Raw genomic sequence first — 22,742 nt, 5'->3', positions numbered from 1 at the left:
GCCGGTCGCTGACGGCGGCGGCGCGTCTGCGGGCGGAGCGGCGCGGGCCGGCCAGCGAGGAGCGCGGCGACGCGAGTGGGGACGGCGGGCCCGGGCGGGCGCCGCCTGCGGAGAGGCCCGGGGCCGGCCTGCGTGGGGCCGCGCGCGGCGGCGGCGGCGGCGACGACTTCCTCCGGGCCGGGCCGGACAGCGCAGGGCCATGGCCGAGGCGGCCGCGGCTCCGGTAAGGGCGGCCCGCGCGCACGGACGCGCGGACTCGGGGGCCCCCGGGGCGGCTGGGGCCCAGCACACGGTGCCGCAGGCCCTGGGGAAGGGCTCCGGGGGCCGGGCCTGGCCGCCGGGCCTGGGGCTCCGGACGAGCGGGACGCGGGGTCCGCCGGGGCCTACGGCGCCCGCCCGCCGGCTGGGCGCCCCCCCCTCCCCGTTCTGGGCCGAGCCTGAGCCGGGCGGAACCGGTCGTCCCCGCAACGCGGGCCGCCCCTCGCCGAGTTCCTGCTGCCCTCCGGGGCTTCCTGCCCCCGCCCCATCCGCTGGCCACCCCCCATCTCCCCGCGCGCCCCCCACCACCACCACCCCGCGTCTCCTTTCTCTGCCCACCGCTCGCTACCCCCCAGCTCCCCCCAGCGGCCTGGTGGCACCTGGGAGGTGTCCGGAGCGGCCGCGATTCCGCAGGCACAGAGTCCCCCTCTGCGCGCCCAGCTCCTCGGGGGAGTGGGGGTGCGGTTCGGGGCGGGGAGACAGCTGCTCCCCCCGGTTTCGTAGAGGCAGGCGCCGCACCAGCCGTTAGGCGTGATTTTGTCCTCGCAGCAAACCTAGGGCGGGGGTAGGTCCTCACTGTCATGAAAAAACCCGAGGCCTAGAGAAGTTAACTTGCCCAGGATCGCACAGCTGGCAAGTGCGTGGGAAGAGAGGGTCGCTCTGTGTGCTGGGACACTCGACGCCTCGGGGCAAGCAGACAGGTACACTTGGTGATGGCGAAGGAAAACATGAAAGAGGCAGGGGAGGACACCTTCTGGGCCTGGGTTGCTGAGATGCGAGTGGGTCTTGCAGGGGAAGGCTCGGGTTTCACCACCCTGTGCGCGGACCCGGTGGAGCTTTTCGGATAGGATAGGAGGCTTGGACACGGAGAGGCGGGCCCCGGCCGGTGTGTTCGAGGAGGAGTCCGTTTGCCTGGAAAAGGAGGTTTTGGTAGGGAGGCAGGGGGAGAAGAGGCCGCAGGGAGAGTTGGAAGGGGTGTGAGGACCTGGACTGCATCATCCCGGGTGGGGAGCAACTGAAGGCTTTGGCTGTTCTCTTCCCATCGGCGGCTCCCAGGCGGAGGGTTTCCACTTCCCTGGCAGGAGCCTTGAGGCCAGCCCCATGTCGTCCGCTCACCCGTCAGTGAGGAGCGTTCCTTGAGCAGTGGCCTCCTCCCACCAAATAGTGTGGAAGCCTTCCAGGAAGCTCCCTGGGCCCCCGTTAAAATGTCAGAAAACTGGGTGGTGCGTTTGTCTATAAGGTCAGAGTTTATGCAAAGGCCCTTTTCTTGCAACACAAAGATGATGATAATGGCAGTCGGATGCTCTTGGAGGAGGTTAAGTAGGCTTTTAGGGGATACAGAGCTGGGCAATAAAGTGAAGACACTTGTTAGCGTCCGGGGCCCTATGTCAGGGACTGGTCACCAGAGGAGGACTGAGGGGAAGGGAAGAAACATGGCCCCGCGCCCAGGGGCGCCTCGCACTCAGAGGCAGGGCTGAGCCAGCCCAAGGTGCCAGGCTGGTGCAGTCCCCACAGCCTCAGGGCAGAACCACCTACCTCTTGAGCAAGAGACCCACCCACATCCAGTTGTTTCTCTGCCAGTCCAGCTCCTCCATCCTTTGAGATCTGTCTTCCTTCTTCAGGTCAGAGGTCATTGGTCCAGCGGCCTTCCAGACAACCCCACGATCCCAGATGCTCCGTCCTCAACAGTTTTTCCAACCTGTTTTCAAACTGTCTTGTCACTATTTTCTGAGGTGTCCACCCGTGTGCTGGTTCTCAGCAACTCTTTAAATGAATCCTCACTGGTTCCTATGAGTCACTTTTTAACTTTGCAAATAGTCACCAGACATTTGGTTAGGAATGATTTTCAGAATGTTGTAAGGTCATTCTGAGGACCATTGATCCTCAGACGCTGCCAGAAGGTATAAATATCAGGTCTTCCTCCCTGACCCATGGGTCCTACATTCAGATGTGTGTGTATATGTGTGTGTGTGTGTGTGTGTGTGTGTGTGTGTGTGTGTGTGTGTAGGGGGTGTCTAGAGGTCTAGCCCACCCAAAGCAAAATGTGCCAGGCAGGTCGCTGGGGAGTCTCCGTGTCTTTATGATGGTTACAGCGCATATAAAGTCTAACCTGTCGGCGAATGTCTTACCTTCCTCACCCGTCTGTAAGATGTGTCACTGATCCTGGGCAGCACCAAAAATGTCTGAAACTGGTTCTCCCCTTGTGAGTGGTGGGAACAGTGAGAGGAGACAGTCAGTCTCACCAGGGCAGGGCGTTCGTGTTGGATCGGAGTCTTAACTCTTGGCTGGGGGCAGAGCGGGGGGAGGGGGGGAGATTTGCAGTCATGGTGATTTTTAGTTTGAGGGGGGTAGTAATTGGGAAGGGGACAAAATCAGATTGTCCTAGGGTGGAGAAGAATTGGTCACTGGATTTCCATGTTTATTAAAGAGACACGAGATGCTTTTTTAAAAGAGCAATTGAGCAACGCTCGTGTTTGTGTCGTTTCAGTGAACCAGCTGTTTTTTTTTTTTTGCTAGGTCATCGTCAGTAGACAGATCCTGTGCGGTTATGATGGGAGGTGCTGGCTAGGCACTAATAAACCTGCAGTTTACTATGTCTCCACTAAAACGTACCAGCAGCTTGCAGTCACTATTTATCTAACACAATTGCACCGAGCGCCTACCATGGGCCCCTGTGTGCTGTGAGCAGATACAGCACTGCCTTCAGAGGCAGAGGCGGGAGGTAACTCACTGTACAGGGTGCTGAGTGCCGTGACTGGGGTCTCCATAGGTGGGCTGCAGAGGCCTGGAGGGAGGGTACCCACCCAGAGGAGCTGACCCCCCAGGTGGAGGTCCGGCCTGAACACCCCCCATCCCGCCATGCACACTACTACCCCCTCCCAGCACAGCTCCCTGACGCCTCAGGGAGAGGGGGCTCCTGAAACACAGCAGATGGAATGATTGATGCTGGTCTCCTCTCTTGTTTCTGAAAGATTTCTCCCTGGACAATGGCAGCCACGATTCAGGCCATGGAGAGGAAGATTGAATCGCAGGCCGCCCGCTTGCTTTCCCTAGAAGGCCGAACGGGCATGGCCGAGAAGAAGCTGGCCGACTGCGAGAAGACGGCCGTGGAGTTCGGGAACCAGCTGGAGGGCAAGTGGGCCGTGCTGGGGACCCTGCTGCAGGAGTACGGGCTGCTGCAGAGGCGGCTGGAGAACGTGGAAAACCTGCTGAGGAACAGGAACTTCTGGATCCTGCGGCTGCCCCCGGGCAGCAAGGGCGAGGCCCCCAAGGTAAGCTCTGGGCACCGGGGGTGGGACAGCCTGCGGCCCTTGCCTGTTGGCATGTGGGTGAGCCTGCGTGACCCTGTGGTTCCAGGTGCCCTTTGATGACGTGGCCATGTATTTCTCTGAGCAGGAGTGGGGCAAGCTGGACGAGTGGCAGAAGGAGCTGTACAAGCACGTGATGAGGGGCAACTATGAGACGCTGGTCTCCCTGGGTAAGGCATGCGATTCATTTCCTGGTTAAATGTGATTTAAGGAGGTCTCAGGGCTTCCCTGGTAGCTCAGTTGGTAAAGAATCCGCCTGCAATGCAGGAGACCCCAGTTCGATTCATGGGTCAGGAAGATGCCCTGGAGAAGGGCTTGGCTACCCACTCCAGTATTCCTGAGCTTCCTTGACAGTAAAGAATCCACCTGCAATGTGGGAGACCTGGGTTCGATCCCTGGGTTTAGGAAGATCCCCTGGAGGAGGGCATGGCCACCCACTCCAGTATTCTTGCCTAGAGAATCCCCTTGGGCAGAGGAGCCTGGCAGGCTGCAGTCCATGGGGTCGCAAAGAGTCAGACACAACTGAGCGACTAAGCACAGACAGCACGGGGAGATCTCAACCTCTTTCTTGCTGCTGGTGGTTTTTTATCGCAAGGACACGTAAATCACTGGGACCCTTGACCATGGACAGTTATTTCCCTCCTCTTACTGAAGTTGAGCCCAGGGTGACTGAGTCAAAGGCTGTCTTCTGCCCGGTCAAGTTCACGGATTGCCAAACCGAGAGGCATAGCGACCCCTCTCCTAACCAGGCCCGGAGCACAGCCGTTTCTGTCTCTTGCTGAGTCCTGGAGCGGAGGAGGCTCCTCCGATTCTCAGATCTTGTACGATCAGTCCACGTTTGAGGAGTGCTTTTGCTCTCGCCTTCTCTTACTGAGACATGAGGCCTTGACCGAGGAGAATACGGGCAGACCAGGCTTCTCGCAGCCAGTGCTGCCCTCTTACCTGGAGGCTTCCCTGACCCTGGGCCTGCTGCCGCTACCCTCATGCGATACCCCCCAAGAAGGCCTGGACTGTTTCTTCTGGACTTGCTACCTCTTCAGACGATGTCTGTGTGACCGCTGTCTGAAGGCAACAAGGCGTGCTTATGAGGCGGGAGCAGAAACAGGTGTGAGGTTATATTCCGGTTTGCAGGAATGCACTGCTTCTTAGGGGCTTCCCTGGTGGCTCCGTGGTAGAGAACCCACCTGCCAGTGTAGGAGATGCAGTTGATTCCTGTGTTGGGAAGATCCCCTAGAGAAAGAAATGGTAACCCACTCCAGTATGCTTGCTGGGAGAATCCTATGGACAGAGAGGAGCCTGGAGGGCTACAGTCCACTGAGTCGCAAAGAGTCAGACACGGCTGAGCGACTAAACAACAACTGCTTCTTAACCCAGAGACCCTGTATCAACGTGTCTTATGCTCAGCACCGCATCTTGGGCCAGATGAGGCTTTGTTTTGGGGACCATCCTGGACCTTGTAGGACGGCCATCAGCCTCTTGCCAGTAGATGCCAGCGGCACCTCTGCCCCGTCCCCAGTCTCGACAACCGAAAACATCTCCGACTCTGACCATTTTCCCCCTGGGAGACAGACTCACCTGTGCTTGAGAATCACTACCCTATACAAATCGAGAGGTGTGGTTTCTAGGCCATCCTGGTTTCCCGGGCTGCCTATCCCCACCTCTGAAGTGGAACGTGGCCAAAGCTAACCCTTCTGTTCTTCTTCAGACTACGCCATCTCCAAGCCTGAGGTCCTCTCCCAGATCGAACAGGGGAAGGAGCCGTGCAGCTGGCGTCGCGCTGGCCCCAAGGTTCCAGATGTTCCTGTGGACCCGAGTCCAGGTGAGGGGTGGGGATGGCCGGGGAGACAGCAGGGGGTCGGATGGACCCAGGGGAGGACACGGCCAGGGCGGCCGTGACCTTCTTTCCAGGGGAGAGCTGAGGAAAAACAGCAGTGCTTTAAACCCGAGTTTTCTTAAGGCCTTCAGCACATTCATCTTCCCAGCATGGAAACAGGTAGCAAACCTAGTTTTTAGGAAAGAGATGGTGTCTGTGGCTCGGAATTAGGGGAAGAGGGAGCAGGAAGCAGACAGGAAGGTAGAAGGTCATGAAGACAGGATTTAGTTCATTCATAGCTTTTCAAAGAGTCAGCCTTGCCTCCACCCGAGAACCAGATTTCACTGAAACCCATTAGCAGTCACAGAACATTGACCCGTTAGTCACGTTTCAGTCTGACCAGAGCCACCGATTTATTTCAGGTGAATCTGGATACCCGACACCACATTCTCAGGTTTTCCTGGGCCAGTCAGCACCTTTGAAAGTTAAGGGAAGGACAGGTGGACACACGAGAAAAGCCAAACGGGTGAAGGGAAGACCTTGCTGGGCTGGGGGTCTGCGACAGTCTGTCCGTAAGCAGGGGGCAACCCCTGCAGCCTCAAGCCGGCCTCCTCCCAAGACCTCTTGTCTGTCGGCACCACCTGCCTGGGGCTTTCCTTCTTGTCTGAACACCTGTCTTAGTAAACAGTCTTATGTGTTTAATTTGTGATTTATGAAACGTGTCTTCCATGTGTGCCGTTATCACCGCAGTTCGATTTGCCGTTTCCCAGGGGCAGGCTGTGCCCAGAAAGCATTCACCCGTCTAGGTCAACAAACATGTTTTTTTTCAGAGTCTCCCGGGTGCCAGGGACTGTGCTGAAAGCAAGACCTTGACGAAGAGCAGAGTGCTGCCTGGATGGGGAAGACAGTTAGGACACACGGGTAGCCAGCTGCTTGCCAGGGTGGGAGGCTCCCCGTAGGTCTGTTTTAGTGCATTGACAACATCCGTGGGGAGGCCTCCCTGGCTTCTCCAGCACGCTAAGAGAGTGAAATAGGGGCCTGGAAGTGCGGTGGATTCTGGCGAGACCCTCCCCCGCACCCCCTCTGGGCACTCACATTCCCCTCTCTTGGCCTTGAGCTCCTCTGCGGGAACCCCTGCCAGGTTGCCCCCCCATCCCCTCCCAGCCTGGTCCTTGGCTCACCCTCCCCAGCTCAGGGCTTGGTGCAGCCCCTTGACAGACCTCCTCTCTACTTCTCTGCAACCCCAAAGTCCTCCCACGGTAGTGCTCTGTGGAACTCGGTCCCCAGCAAGCCCACCCCCCCACCCCCGACCCCAAGAGTCCCGCCTGCTCCCCTCCCCTCCCCTCCACTGGGCACCAGGGGTGCTTCTCCTGGTTTTCCTCCTGCCTGTCCTTTGCTATTTCCAGCCCCCCCCCCCACCTTTTCTGACCTTTCGTGGTTGGGGTGCCCTCAGTGTGCCCTCTCACAGCCATACCCAGTCATCCTGGCGGGTGCTCTCACTGGGACCTCTCCCCTGATCTCTGTGGGGTCCATGTGCCCATGGACAGGTTACGGACGTCCTGTTTGGAACACATGCCTCGCCAAGCTCCTTGTCCGCCATCAAAACCCGCTCCTCCCAGGCAGTAGGCAGCCTCCATCCTCAGCTGCAGCCCCAAACCCAGGGTCGTCTCTGACCCTTATCCACACCCATCTGTCCCATCAGGGAAACCCTGCTAGTACTGCCTGCAGACTCTCAGGTCCCTGGTTTCCTGCATGGCCTATGGCAGGCACCTCCTGCCCGTCTCCCTGACCCTCTAGGGCCTGGTCTCCCGCGTTACAGCAGACAGCCCTGCTGGCTTTGCACCGACTCGCACCGTCGGGCTTGTCCCCCCTGGCCCTCCACTCCCTGTCCCAGCCTCCCTGCTGTTCTCCCAGAACTCTACACTGGGCCAGCCTCTGAGCCTTTGCTCCTGGTCCTGCCTTCTGCCAGGCATGCTCTCCAGATACTATTTTATATTCACGGATTTTATGTGGACAAAGATATTATTAAGTATGTAGAAATAAAATACATTTCGTATTTATAGAAGATACATGTTTCATATTTATAGATTTGCTTATCTGGTAACCACCCCCACCTTCATTAGGATATAAATCTCAAGAGAATAAGAACCTCTATTGATTTTGTTCATATAATCTTGGCTCCTAGAATACTGCACAGAGTGTATATATATAGCACAGAGTAGGAATTTAATATTTGTTGAACGTGTGCCGTGTTTCATCATTTGTATGTATGTGTGAAAAAATATATTTCTGATGTAATCTAAATTCCTTTTCAGCTCTCTCAGTCTCATTCCTCCCCAGGGTAACCAGTTGTCCAAAAGTCGATGTCTGTCCTCTCTATCCACATTTTAAAACTTCTATTATGTACATATGTAGCCATAAACAATACAGAATATGGTTTTGTGTGTCTTGAAAACATCACATAAATGTCATGCTGTCTATGAGTACTCTGTATTTCATACTTATCTCTATTGGTGCATATAAATCAAGTGCATTCATTTAAAATGGATGCTCAGTATTCCAAAAGCAACTATATCTCAATTTATTATCCATCCGTCCGTTGAGTTGTGCATAAGTGGTTTCTAATTTCTCAGCGTCACAAGTGGAAGTCAAGTGGACATTCAAAGGCGTTTCTCCGTGTCCAGGTGCTGGTGTCCTCTAGGGAACAGACCAGGACGGGCGTGCCAGCCTGCACCTCTGCCTTTGCCCTTAACCACAGATCACCCACCCTGGGCGTCTGTGCCTCCCAGCCCTTACGGGTGGTGCCTGTCTTCTTAATTCCTTGTCCAGTTTTCAGAGTTAGATGTTTGCCAGTCTGATGGAAATGAAGTGGTATCTTGTTTTAATTTGCATTTCCCCAGTTGCCAGTGGAGCTGAGCACCTTCTTCAGATTGTTATTTGGTTTCTTCTCTAGTGAATTATCTTTTTCTGTTTTTCTGCTGTTTTCATTATCTTACTGATTCAGGACCTCTATGTAGTTTGGGATATGAACCCTTTATCTGTTATTTGCATTACAGATTATCTTCGCCCAGGCTGTGGCAGGTCTTTTAACTTTGTAGTCCTTGGGTAGAAGTTTTAATTTTTGGCGGAGTCGTTAACACCAGTCTTTGCCTTTACGATCTGTGCTTTTTCTGCCTTAAAATATCCTTTCCTGCCTCCCTCTAGTTTTGCTTTTCACATTAAAGTCTTTAATCCAACTAGAATTCACATTTGTGTAGATTGCAAGGGAGAATTCTTTCAAAGTTTCCCCACAAGACATCTGACTTTCCAGCAGAGTTCACTGGATGTTCTTCCTTTTCTCCGTGTGTAATGTCTGTTGCATCATGAACCAGATTTCCATACACGCGTGCACCGTTTCTCTGTCTTCACTCATTTCTTCTGTCTCTATCTCTGTACCAATTCTCACTGTTGTTAGTTTCATAATAAGCCTTGACATCTAGTAGACTACACGTTCCCTACTTGTTTTTCTAAACTTTTCTTGGCTATTCCTGGACCTTTGTTCTTCTATATGGATTTCAGAATCTTTATGTCAGGTTCTCAGAAACCCTCTTGGAATTTTGACTGGAATTGCATTTCCTTTGTAATTTCACATCTAGAGAACTCCTGTCATTGCAATATGGAGCCCCCTTATCCACAGGAAGACTCGTTTATTGTCGCCTTCTGCGTGTGCCTGAATAAGGCTTTAACACTTTTCTCCTGCTCGTTGTTTCTATTGTGGATGAGATTTTTAAATTAATTACACGTTTTAAATAGTTGTTGCAGGTGTGCAGTTATGCCGATGACTCTGTTTAGTGAAAGAAAACATTTTCTCAACCTCTCATTACGTCTAATGACTTGTCAATTTAGATTCCCAGGTTTTTTTTTACATAGACAGTTGTGCCATCCATGGACAGCACAAAAGTTACCTCTTCTTTTGAAATTTTCCTAACTTTATTTTTCTGGTTTCGCAGTGGGTATAGGACATGGTTAAATTTTAGTAGCAGCCACGATAGCTGGCATCCTTGTCTGTGGAGTTTCAGCATTTAGGGTGATTTTTTGCCATAGACTTTTTGTTTTTTAATTGGGGGATAATTGCTTTACAATATTGTATTGGTTTCTGCCATACATCAACATGAATCAGCCACAAGCATATATATGTCCCCTCCCTCCTAAACCCTGCTCCCACCTCCCTCCCCACCCCAGCCCTCGAGGTTGTCACAGAGGACTGGGTTGAGCTCCCCGTGTCACGCAGCAAATCCCCACTTGCTGCCTATTTTACATATGGTCACGGATCTGTCTCCATGCTCCTGCCTGTGTGCCCCGCCCTCTCCTTCCCCCACTGTGGCCACAGGTCTGTTCTTTACGTCTGCATTTCCACTGCTGCCCTGCAAATAGGTTCATCAGTACCATCTTTCTGGATTCCATATGCATGTGTTAATATACAATATTTGTCTTTCTCTTTCTGACTCACTCTGTATAATAGGCTCTAGGTTCATCCACCTCATTAGGACTGAACATTGCTCATTACTAGAGAAATGCAAATCAAAAGTACAATGAGGTATCACCTTGCACGGGTCAGGATGGCCATTATTAAAAAATCTGCCATAGACTTTTGAAGATAACTATTAGTTTAAAGATGTTTCCTTCCACTTCTGGCTATGGTTTTTAATCCTGAACAAATTTGTTATATTATACCAAATGCTTCTTTTTTAAATATTGTTTTATTTCTTTCATACATTGTTACTGTGTATTATATAACATAAAAAATACAGAATAAATATACATAACATAAACAAAATACATGAAGTTGAGAGAACAATTAGTCAACATCCCCCATATTCCCAACCTCCAACATAAGAAATAGATCATAACCAGAACCTTCCAACCTTCCAGAACCCATTGTCCCTTCCAGACCCCACACCCTCCCTTACTCTTCACAGATAAACAGAAATGCAGACCTCTGAGATCAGTCCCTTGCTTTTCTTTGCCTTTTTATTACCTGTGTATATATTCCTAAGTAACATTGTTTAACCAATTTTTGAACTTTCTGTGAATGAGATCGTACTATATATATATATATATTTTTTTTTCTTTAACTTGCTTTTTTTGTTTGACTTTACATTTTTGAGAGTCATCCACGTTGATGTAGTATAGCTGTAGTTCATTCCTTTTCATGATTTTCACCCCTTTATAGTTTGTATTTTTGAATATAACACACGATGCGTTTTTTCTTTCTGCTGGTGATGGTGTTTGTGCTGTTTCTAACTGTTTTGCTTTCAGGAACAATGCTGTGGTGGAAAGTCTTACGCATGTGTAAGAGTTTCTCAAGGTGGAGGCCGGGCAGCAGAACTGCTGGGTCATAGGAAAGTGCACACGTGGCTCTTCCCGGTAGCGTGTCAGCGTGCTCTCCAGCAGTAGCGCACCCTGTCCTCAGCCCTAGAAATGCCGTCTATTTTTATTTCTGCCCATCTGGTGGCAGTGAAATGGTTTAAAATTTATAGTTTCAAATGTGTATTTTCCTAATCAATGAACATTATATCCTCTGTTTATGGGCCACTTATCTTTCCTCTTCTGTAAAATGCCTGCTTATGCCTTCTGTATACTTTTGTTTTCCCCTTCTGTATTGACTTGTAAGAGTTCTTTACTGTTCTAAATATTAATTCTTTCCCTATATATATATGAAAGTGAAAGTGAAGTTGCTCATTCATGTACGACTCTTTGCCGTCCCATGGACTGTAGTCTACCGGGCTTCTCTGTCCATGGGCTTTTCCAGGCAAGAGTACTGGAGTGGGTTGCCATTTCCTTCTCCAGGGGATCTTCCTGACCCACGGATCGAACCCAGGTCTCCTGCATTGCAGGCAGACGCTTTACCCTCTGAGCCACCCACATATATATTTTCTCCATTTACGGTAGATTTTAAAGAACAGATGCTTTTTATTTTAACATACCTGGACTTTCTAATTTTTACCTTTACGGTTTGTCCTTTTTATATCTTAATTAAGGAATTTTCCCCTACCTCATGGTCATGATACACCATCTTATTTTTCTTCTAAAATGTTGCCTTTCATGGTCAAGTTCTTAATCCATCCGGAACAAACTTTTATGGCCACCGGAGGTTGGAACGCTGGTACTTTTTCACTGGCACTCTGGGCTTCCTTTCCTTTGTCCTTTAAGGTAAACGTCCGAATTGCCTTACCAAATTCCATAAAAAATCGAGTTGGGATTGTGGTTGGAACTGCACACATTCTGTTAATCATTTTGAAGAGAACTGACCTTTTTACTATATTAAGGGTTTTATTTGTGAAGATTGTTAAGTCCCTCCATGCAGCTCATCTGTAATGTCTCAGTGAAGTTTTATAACATTTTTTCGTTATATCTTATATTCCTCCATTCTTTGCATGTTTTGAATCACTGTTGTCATGGTGCCTTTTTTAAGGTGCATTTTCTGTTTGTTGCTGGTGTGTGCTGGGGTCGTGGGGACAGGGAGCACCCTTTCCCAGTGCTTTTTCTCCTGGGACAGGGCTCTGTTATGTAACATCCCACCGTCTCCCACACAGTTAGGCATCCCACCAGGGATGCACCTTGTCAGGGAGTTTGGGAGCAAGGCTTGGACATGCGCAGTCCCTGCCCACCCTTCTTCCCTTGGGCAGCTGGCCGCCCCCAGGGACGTGCTGCTGTACTGGAGAAAGCCTCCTTCACCATGGTCCAGTGGGTGACTTCCTGATCCAGGGTCAGTACTGAGAACCCCTCTTGCCACAGATAAAAGCTGTATCCCTGTTTATCAGTTATAAGAAGAGTTTATCCATCCCTGTTTATCAGTTATAAGAAGAGTTTATCCTCACCAGCCTTCCTCTTGGGTTTTAGTTCTCTGATTGTTAAGATCCATGACAGGGAAGAAAAATGGTGATTGCTATGCTCCCTTAAAACCCTAGGAGTAAACAAAAATGCAGTTGTCTTTTATTTATTGATATTTCTAAGAACTTTGCTAAAATTCTCATTAGTCCTAATAACTTTTATAATAATTGTCTGATGATTCTCAGGTTTTCTAAAAAGATCATCATATCCCCTATGAGTAATATGAATTTTTTGTTTTCAAATCTTTTAGTTTTCTCTTGTGTGCTAGCTGAGAGCTCGCAGAAAATTCTTATACAGAAGTGATGACAACAGGTGTCCAAGTGGTTCATGATGTTAAAGAAGATGCTTTTTAACTTTTCACACTGAGTCTAATATTTGTTAAAGGTTTTGTTGATCAGTGTCATTTATCAGGCTAAAAGAGTTTTCTCTATTTCTGGTTGACTAGATATTTCTAACAAGAATAGCTGAACCTTAGTTGTCTCTTTATCTAGCTTTGACTCATTTATCAGATCTCAATAGAATCATAAATTCCTAAGAAAACCTCCAGATCCTCATGTAGTTTAATGGCCAAGTCAAGCACTCATTATACTCTGTACTCTTTCATAACACTCAATATGAATAAAATAAAATGATTAATTTGGAAAAAAAAAAAAAAGAGTAGCTGTGAATTTTTATGGAATGCTGTTTTGGTATCTATTGAGATGATTATAGGCTTCCCTAATGGCTCAGATGGTAAAGAATCTGCCTGCAATGTGGGAGACCTGGGTTTGATCCCTGGGTTGGGAAGATCCCTTGGAGAAGGGAACGGCTACCCACTCCAGTACTCTTGCCTGGAGAATTCCATGGCAGAAGAGCCTGACAGGCTACAATCCATGAGGTCGCAAAGAGAGACAATTATATGATTCTTCTTCTTTAACCTCCTAGAATGGTAAATTATGTTATTTTTCTAATGTTGAACCACGCTTGCAACCTTGGGGAAAAGTCTAAGTTACTCATGATTCTCTATAAACAGTGCTAGACTTAATATGCTAAGTATTTTGTTTAGAATTTTGGAATCTTTTTTCATGAGTGAGCCTGGCCTATACTTTTCCTTTCTTAGACTGGCTTTGTCTGGTTTTGATATTAAAGATAAAAGTTACGATGCATTCCCTCTTTTTTTAATTTGGTCATAGACTTTCTGTAATATTGGAATTATCTATTCTTTGAATGTTTTTCTTTCTAGGGGAGATTTTTATCTACTGATTTAAGTTCTTTAATAGTTATAGGACCTTCTATTATTTTTAATTAGTTTGGAAGTTATGTATTGTTTCTATTCTTTTAGAAGTAATCTGGAGATGTTTATCTTCTAAAATACACACTTGTTATTTGTGTGTATGTGTGTGTGTGTGTGTGTATCTGGTGATGATAAAAACTCTCAGTTGTGTGGGTTTCTATATGTGTTTATATGTACCTGAAAATGTCCTTCCTCCATTTCTACATTTGAAAGACGTAATTCTAGTTTGATCGTTAGCTTCTTTTAGCCCTTTGAAGATAATTTGCTAGCCAGTATTCTTGTGGGTAATCTTTTTTCCCCTGCCTTTTAGATATTGGTCTTGGTGATCTGCAGTTTCACTACAGTGTATCAAGGTGTGGATTTCTCTTTCTTTATCCTGCTCCAATCACTGATATTTTTCAACAAGTTGGGAAGTTTTGCAGCACTGTCTGTGAATACTGCCTGGCCCCATTTCCTCTGCTCTCCTATTCTGGAACGGTTCACATCAGTTCATACTTTGACCTTGTCACATCTTCCTCTCCGTCCCTTCACTGAGCTCTGAAACATCTCTTCTGATCTTTTCTTCTAGTTGGTTCACCTCGCTCTATCCAGTCGTTTCCGTTCTGTTGTTTAACCTCCAGGTTGGGTTTCTAAATCTCAGTTATTTTATGTTACAACTGTTTTGTCCATCTCTTATTCATTATGCTCTCGCTCTATTTATTTCTATGAGTGCATTAAACTTCAGATTCTGTGTATGAGGTTTTCCATATCCAGTTTTTGCAGTTAGTATTCTGCAGCTCATGATTTCTGATGGACTGAGGTGACTGGTTTTCCTGTTGAGGTGGTGGTTTATATTTGGGAGTTCTTTAATGCCTGAGAGCTATTTAAAATGCTGTCCTGAGAATCTCTCTCTGCCTTAGCTTATCATCAGGTCACTACAGTGTTGGCCTCGAGGTTTTGGGGCCATGCTGTTGTGTGAGGCCCAGCACCAGAAACCCTTGAGCACCCACCTGGGCTGTGTCAACTCCCGGGGAGGCTGTTCTTCCCATTCAGACAAGACCAAAGGCCAGAATGGGCAGTCTCCTTCCACGGGACAGGTTTTCACCTTTAAGTTTAGTGCACTGGGAATGTTGCCTTTGGGCCCTGGTTTATGTGTGTGGTGGTGGTGAGGGGTCTCCAGCCCAACCTCCCACCCTGCTTGAGCCCCAGGCTTCTCACAGGTGGGCCCAGTCCATCACAGCCCAGTAGTAGAGCGGGAAACGCCTGGCAATTTACCATGGTTGACCTATGCTTTCTTAGAGGTCATCCATGGTTAAAAACTTTGGGGGTTTTACACTTTACCCATCATTTTTGATATTCCATACTGAGAAGAGTTCCTCTGCACAGCTAACCAGTCAGACAGAAACATTAGAAGTGAATGTTGCCTCTGTGTCCGTTGAAATGACTGTATGGTTTTCTCCATTAATCTGTTTGTGAGTTGTGTTACTGCATTTTCCAGGAGTAGCTTCTTCTTGAGTTCTCAGGATAAATCCGGTTTGTTCTTAATGTATTGTCTGTTTTCTTTTTTAAAAACATATCACTGGACTTAATTGTAATTCTTTCATTTAGGATCTTTGTGTATCTGTTCATAAATGATCATTTTATAAATTGTTTCTCTAGTTCGTGCAATGAAAATTATACCAGCCTCAAAATGAGTTGAAAGCGATTTTCCCTTAGCATTTTGAAGATATTATCTTCTTACAGAAGATATTATCTTGCTGACAGAAATCTGCTTTCAATCTGAATGTCATTCTTTTATCTTTGGTGTCCTTTAAAATTTTCTCTTTGACTTTGCTCTTATTCCATTTCACATGAGTACTGTCTAGGTTTGTATTCTTTCTTACTCCCTACTTAGGAATTGGTGTGTTCCTTCAAACCATGGGCTCACCATACCTTCAGTTTTGGAAAATTATGAGCCATTATTTCTTTCTACCCATTGCCATGTATCCATTTCTCATTCCCTCCTAGATTTCTACCAGCTTATGTTGGAACTTCTCGTTGAATCCTTTGTGTCTCAGCTTCTCTTTTATATTTTCATTTCTTTATCTCTCAGTGTTGTGCTCTGGACTGTTTCCCCAGTTCCGTCTTCTGAGTCACTAAGTTTCTCTGCAGCTGTGTTCATTCTGTTGTTAAGCCAGCCATTGACTTTTTCATACCTGTGACTGGTTCTGTCATTTCTAGAATGTCTGCATGGTTCTCTTTCAAATCTGCCTTTTTAAAAATAATTTCCTGTCCTTGCCTTAGAGAGTCTCCCTTCATTTCTTTGACTGTTTTAAACATACATATGCTATTGTATCCTTCTAGCTATTCTTTTTTTCCTGTAGTTTGTGGGAGTGAGTTCTGCTCTGGCTCTCATGCCAGTTGGCTCCACTTCTGGTTTGTAGGTTTAGCCTTTTAGTAGGGGCCCTGTAAGGCTTGCCTTGTGGGGATGCCCTAATGGGCAGGTTTGCATTTGCCTTGGTTTGGGTGTCTCTTGGGTTGCCATGGTTTTCAGTCAACTTTTCTGTGAATTTCTCAACTTAGGGCTTCCGCACCATATGGGTAGTATGAAGTTACTTTCTAATTTCTTTTAATTTCTTCTGGATGGCTTCCCTACCCATGGCCCTGGACAAGAGGCAGCTTCCTCATAGCTTGCCTTTCCTCATAGATGGTCTTAGTCCCCACTCCCCGACGGGACAAAGCCTCCTGGCTGGATGATCCAGGCAGCTCAGCCCTGCTGCCTCCTCACTTGGACATCACAGCCCAGCCCCTAAGGCCTGCATCCTGTTTCAGCAGCTCTAGTTGGCTTCTCACTCAAGCTCTTCATTTGACTTTGTGTTCTTCCTTTGACTCTTATATATCTGGACTCTTTCTCTTGTGCTTGCGTAAGTACATGTGTATGGGTAAGATTGTGGGGACAGGGGGTAGATTTTATGTGTTTAAAATGAGAACAGGACCTCCCTAGGGCAGTTCAGCCTTGCTCATGGACCAGAGATCCAGCCCTGAGCGTGTGTTCTGTCTTCCTGCCTGACCCATGTGCTCCATACCATGTGACCTCGTGCTTTGCCTGGAAGACCCCTCAGTTCCTCTTTGAGCTCTTGCCTTCCCTTCCACCAGGCTCTTTGACCTTTGCAAGGCCCTGTGCGCCTTTCCTTGGCTGGAAGTATGTCTACCCCAGGGCCGCTGATGCTGTCGCTCACGCATTCTCTATTTTCTCAGGCTCTGGGCCCCCGGTTCCTGCCCCTGACCTCTTAATGCAGATCAAGCAAGAAGGTGAGCTCCAGCTCCAGGAGCAGCAGGCTCTGGGTGTGGAGGCATGGGCAGCCGGACAGCCAGATATTGGGGAGGAGCCGTGGGGCCTCAGCCAGCTCGACTCTGGAGCAGGAGACGTCTCTACCGACACTGCCTCTGGTGAGTGGCTGAGGCTGCGAGCAGACAACGGGAACCAGATGTAGAGACTGAGGGCAAAGCCTGGGAGGAGGAGTTCCTGGAAGCATCGTGGCGGGGCTGCGGGCTCTGGAACATCTAGCCTGACTAGTTTAGGTTTCCCACCTCGTGGCAGGGGTTGCTCTGGATGACATCTTGCAAGTCCCTCTTGTCTCTGAGATGCTCTTGTCCTGGTATTTCTCTGCTTCACTCTCACCAGCCACACCCCTGTTCTTCTTGCCCCAGCACTGAGCATTTAAATCACCAGCTGCCTCCTAAGAGGCGCTGTATGGAGGTAGGAAACAAACTTAGGGTTACCAAGGGGGTAGGGACGGGGAGGTGGGATGAACTGGGAGATTGGGAATGACATGTATACACTATGTATAATAGACGACTAATGAGAACGTACTGTGCAGCACAGGGAATTCTACTCAGTGATCTGTGGTGACCTAAATGGGAAGGAAATCTGAAAAAGACAGAATATGTGTACACGTATAACTGACTCACTGCTAACACAGCAGAAACTAACACAACATGGTAAAGTAACTGTACTTCAAAAAAAAAGAAAAAAGGGGGGGAGGGGGCTGTATGACAAGAGTCAGCGACATCTGCGTTTCCTGGTGCCTCAGAGAAGGGGGCAAAAACTGGTTCAGGAGAGGTGGGGCCATGATGCTCGGGCGGGAAAGCTCCCGCTGGTGGGGTCCCCGGGCGCCTGCCTCCCCGCACTTTCCCTGACCCACCCGCTCGCCCGCTCTCTCTTCACTGCAGGCCTCCACGCCAACTTCTCAACCACTATCCCGCCCACCTCCTGGCAGGCCGACCTCCCTCCCCACCACCCCTCCTCCGCCTGCTCGGACGGGACGCTGAAACTCAGCACAGCTGCCTCCACAGAAGGTACGGGGTATGGCGGGAGGACTGGAAGAGGGAGGAACGGAAGTGCTCGTGGGGACCGGAAGTGCTCGCGTCTTTCTCTGAGGCACCAGACCCGCCAGCCAGGAGGCATTTAGGGGCCAGTGATGTGAGAACTCTGTGCAGTCTGGCCTTTCTCTCCTTCCACATTGTTAGACTTGAAGAGCCTTTCTTGAGAATGTCCATGTTTCCCACAGTTCCTTTCTTGTATTGTTAACCAGTCAGTCCTGACAGGCTGATCCCTTGAGAGAATATATACCTCTTGCCCAGACTCAGCAATCCTGGCCCCTCTCTGACCTGGAAAAGCCAAACCCAACCGGAACCAATTCTTAGGTATTAGCACTACCAAAGACAGAGGTCCACCAGCTCAAATTGGAAAGCACTGCCATCAGTTGAGTTCAGTCGCTCAGTCGTGTCCGACTCTTTGCAACCCCATGGACTGCAGCACGCCAGGCTTCCCTGTCCCTCACCAACTCCCGGAGCTTACTCAAACTCATGTCCATCAGTCGGTGATGCCATTCAACCCTCTCATCCTTTATCGTTCCCTTCTCCTCTTGCCTTTAATCCTCCCCAGCATCAGGGTCTTTTCAAATGAGTCTTTTCAAAAGAACTGCCATATTTATGTATTAATTTTCTGTTCTGTTTTGAAAAACAGTTAGCTGTTACTTCAATAATTTCTGTCATATTTTAACACCCCCAAATTGTGCTAAAAGCCTAGATCTCTGATATAAAACTTGAAAGTGTGAAATTCAAGTACATTTAAGTAAAATCAAACATTACTATTTTCATGAGTATTTTTATCATTAGCTAGCTGGCTGCATTTACTGAATGCTTGCTGCATGCAAAAACAGCATGCTCAGTGCTTTCATGTGGGCTGCCTGGTTTAATCTTCATGCAACCCTGTGGAAAAGGGTATTCACAGAGGAGCTTGCCTGAAGTTGCAGCTGCTCTGTGGGGAGCCAGGGTCCAGTCTCAGATGTGCCTGAGCCCAGCTCTGTGCATTGCCACCAGTGGTCTGAGTTCCTTCCTTGGAATAGCTTCATGATTAGCCTTACCAGCCGAAGTGAAAATGGGAAGTGATGGGGAGATGCAATGGTTCCTTACCTGTGGTGAAGGCTCTAGAACAAGGTGAGCAGATATGATGGTTGCTTTACCTGTAGAGAAAGTTCTGGAACACGATGTTCTCACCCACAGTTTGAGGCAGTTGCCTGACCACCTTGGGCACCTCTGCTGAACTGGATCCTGAGGCTTGGAGACTAGGGCTCAGAGTGGCCTTGGTGGGGTTGAATATCCAGATTAAAGTATCAGATCCTCCCTTTCTAAGCAGGAAGGGGGACAGAATGATACCTGGTCTTTTCTGTCTTTCTCAGCAGATGTAAAAATTGTGATAAAAACAGAAGTCCAAGAAGAAGAAGTGGTGGCCACACCAGTGCACCCTACTGACCTAGAAGCCCACGGGACACTGTTTGGACCAGGCCAGGCCACAAGGTTCTTCCCCAGTCCTGTCCAGGAAGGAGCCTGGGAGAGCCAGGGCAGCTCGTTCCCCAGCCAGGACCCCGTGCTGGGGCTGAGAGAGCCCGCCCGGCCCGAGCGCGACCTAGGGGATCCCAGCCCCACAGTGACCCAGGACGAGACCTCTCCAGGGGACTGGCTCTTCGGGGGGGTCCGGTGGGGCTGGAATTTCAGGTGTAAGCCTCCCGCGGGCCTCAACCCGAGGACCGGGCCCGAGGGGCTGCCCTTCTCCTCCTCCGACAACGGAGAGGCCGTGCTGGACCCCGGCCAGGCCCCGAGACCCTTCAACGACCCCTGTAAATACCCCGGCCGGACCAAAGGCTTCGGCCACAAGCCGGGTCTGAAGAAGCACCCGGCAGCCCCCCCGGGGGGGCGGCCGTTCACGTGCGCCACGTGCGGGAAGAGCTTCCAGCTGCAGGTCAGCCTGAGCGCACACCAGCGCAGCTGCGGGGGCCAGCCCGATGGGGTGCCCGGGGCGGCGGGCGGCGCGCGGGATGGCAGCGGCCTGCGGTGTGGCGAGTGCGGCCGCTGCTTCACGCGGCCGGCGCACCTCATCCGGCACCGCATGCTGCACACAGGCGAGCGGCCCTTCCCCTGCACGGAGTGCGAGAAGCGCTTCACTGAGCGCTCCAAGCTCATCGACCACTACCGCACACATACGGGCGTGCGGCCCTTCACCTGCACCGTGTGTGGCAAGAGCTTCATCCGCAAGGACCACCTCCGCAAGCACCAGCGCAACCACGCGGCGGGCGCCAAGCCGGCCCGGGGACAGCCCCTGCCGCCACTGCCCGCCGTGCCCCCCGACCCCTTCAAGAGCCCCGCCGCCAAAGGACCCTTGGCCCCCACGGACCTCGTGACCGACTGGACTTGTGGCCTGAGTGTCCTGGGACCCACCGACGGTGGGGACCTCTGAGCCCTGCGCGGCCGCCCAGCCCTCGGGCCCCCGCAGGCCTGGGTGTAAAGAATCGCCTCTCCAGACGGCCGGGCGGCGTGCGCAAAGCCTCGAAACCGGACGGATGGAGCCTGGAGGGGAAACCAGATTCCCATTTGCTGAACTGCTCACCGGAGCAGGAGAAACTCCCAGACGGCCCAGCTTCCACCTCTAAACAAAGTAGAATTCTCTGATTGTGAAACTGAGCAGCGTAGAATCTTAAGTAATTTAATTACGAAACTTTTTTTTAATTCTTGGAAGACAAAGCTGGAAAATGGTAGTAGTACCAGTTTAAACTTTAACAGTGTACCTTTGGTTTCTGGATTGCGTGTGTGTTGTGGGCTGTGTCCTTATGGAGTCTTGACAGAGCCGCCAGGAGCTTGGCCGGCCGGGGATGCGGGCGAGGAGGCACTCCGACCTCCCTGGCCCCAGTGACCCCCGGGGACGGGCCGGTTTCAGCGCGCACACAGCCCCAGGGGAGTGGAGATCCGGCTCTGCCCAGGGCCAGCAGGGCGCCATGGACGTCCAGCAGCAGCTCGGGCGCGAGGAGGACTGAGCCAGAGCGGCCCGGCGTCTCCCAGCACCTGTAAAGACCCCCCCTGCACAAGTGCCGGCCCTGCGGCAGACAACTGCCGCCCCATGGCCCTGGGACGCACGTGACTCGGGGCCTCGTGATGGAGGGCTGTCTGAAGACACCGGTAGGGCTGCAGAGGTGAGGCGCGGGGTGGGGGGCGGCGGGAGCAGAGCTAGCCACAGAGCCAGGCCTGCCCACCACCCCGCCACGGGGGATGCTGCCCTCTGCTCCAGCCCGATGCCTGCTTCCTTTTCTCCTCGTGTGGTGTCTTCTCCCTGTCCAAACGCTTCCGCTCCGAATCTCATTTGATCGTTCCTGTGACCTAGTGAAGCGCCCAGAGGAGCATCCTTTCCCATAAGAGGCAGAAAGTTAACTCGGAGGAGGGACTCAGCTCAGCCTCTCGCGCCCCCCTCTCCGTGTGCACAGTGAGTGCAGACAGCTGGCAAGAGCCTTGGGTCAGACGGGTCGGCGCGAGGCTCATCCTCCTGGGCCGGCAGTCTGGGGTGGACAGCTTTTCACGCTGCCCTCTTAAAAGATTTGACCCCTAACTGCCCGAGCCGGAAGTGTCAGGCCTCACACTTTAGCTGACCCGCGGCCTCTGTGACTGGTGTTGCGCTTCCTTTCCCTCCCACCCCAGGGGCCGGGGCAGGGCTTGCTTGCCCCCTGGCTGGCATCTTAAAAGAAGGTGGAATCAGAAATGGGCTCAGGTTTCTTGATCCCACCCCAATGCTGTCCCTGCCACACGAGTATCCATTCCTGTTTTGTTGAGGCAGACGCTGGTTCTTTGACCCCGCCGGGATCTCGTTTCCCCGAGGACAGGGAGACCACGGCTCCTGTTCATTCAGCTCCCTTGTGTGTACTTTTATTAGGCAATAGACTAGTTAAGAAAATTGTTTCTATGTACTGTATATTTTGTACCTGTTTACACTTCTAATATTGATATAACTGATATTTTGAAAAAAACAAATGAAGAGGAGACATCCTGCTAAAAATAAAACCTAACCAGCACCAAGGTGGTTTGGTGGGTTCCATTCTTAAACTTGGTCTTTGGCGCTGGTGCCTCTCTGCACGCATCACCCGTGGTCAACTTCTGTACCCTCCTTCTGCTCAGGGTCGCTGGGCCCAGGGAGGCGACTGTTTCTGAGAGCTGGGACAGGAGAATCCAGAGAAGTTTGACTTTGTGGTGATAAAACTGACATCTGAGAGAAAATAAAGCCACATCCAGTCCCTTTGCTTCAGGATATAGTCATGGTTTTTGTCATTGAGTTTAATATAATATGATACCATGTACATGAAGACAGGAAGAAAAAAAAATTGCAGGATATCCAAAAAAAAAAAACCAAGCCGGGTGTTTTCTCTTTGCGTCTTTTCTTGGCTGGGCAGAGGTGAGGATCCTGGGTGCCTGTAGTGGCCATAACCCTGATCTTGGAGTGAAGTCTACCTGATGGACTTGAGCCAGGCTGGCTGACACCCATATTCCCACCAACCAGAGTTGACAGTTGTTAGCAATCCTATCTCATGTTTTGGTTACACTCTCTTGTTTTGATCATTGTTTTTTGTTTAAGAAAACAAAAAGATTAAAAAAATCCACCCGTTTGTCACCGAGGGCATGGGAGGCAGAGAAGGAAGGGGAGTGGAAGTCATCTAGACCCATGGTGAGATGGTGGGAACAGGACATGGCGTCTCTTTCCTTCTTAGCAGCTCTGACCTGTCTCCTGTGCTTCTGGCCCACCCTGGCCCCCGCTGGCCATGTCTCAAGTGCTTGGAAGTCAACCGGGACACTTCTGGTGTCTGCCCAGCTCATGGTACCTCTCTTCCACCACCACGCCCTCACCCATCTTCACAGTGTCCTCATATCCCCTGACCTA

At 50.4% G+C, this 22,742-nt stretch overlaps 1 protein-coding gene across 4 annotated transcripts; it reads left to right on the top strand.

Annotated features, from left to right (window-relative positions):
* On the top strand, positions 1–22,103 carry ZNF746 (zinc finger protein 746). 4 transcript variants are annotated; one of them, XM_055591239.1, is made up of 7 exons: positions 1–223; positions 3,231–3,530; positions 3,655–3,736; positions 5,272–5,385; positions 16,742–16,933; positions 17,717–17,842; positions 19,231–22,103. In XM_055591239.1, exons 1-7 carry the CDS (start codon positions 200–202, stop codon positions 20,280–20,282), a joined length of 1,890 nt encoding a protein of 629 aa, XP_055447214.1. In that variant the 5' UTR covers positions 1–199; the 3' UTR covers positions 20,283–22,103. The 4 variants fall into 4 exon arrangements, with proteins under 4 accessions (XP_055447214.1, XP_055447213.1, XP_055447212.1 ...); XM_055591238.1 differs by having other exon boundaries at positions 19,228–22,103; XM_055591237.1 differs by having other exon boundaries at positions 3,616–3,736.
* The last annotated feature ends 639 nt before the right edge of the window (positions 22,104–22,742 follow it).

The sequence above is a fragment of the Bubalus kerabau genome, chromosome 8 (assembly GCF_029407905.1).
Source record: "Bubalus kerabau isolate K-KA32 ecotype Philippines breed swamp buffalo chromosome 8, PCC_UOA_SB_1v2, whole genome shotgun sequence".
NCBI lineage: Eukaryota > Metazoa > Chordata > Mammalia > Artiodactyla > Bovidae > Bubalus > Bubalus kerabau.
This window is presented reverse-complemented; position numbering and strand designations above follow the sequence as displayed.

Coding starts and splice junctions, on each gene's coding strand:
- ZNF746 (XM_055591235.1), top strand. CDS start 200: ATGGCCGAGGCGGCCGCGGCTCCG. Junction 224..3,230: donor CCGAGGCGGCCGCGGCTCCG/GTAAGGGCGGCC, acceptor TGTTTCTGAAAG/ATTTCTCCCTGGACAATGGC. Junction 5,386..16,741: donor TCCTGTGGACCCGAGTCCAG/GTGAGGGGTGGG, acceptor CTATTTTCTCAG/GCTCTGGGCCCCCGGTTCCT.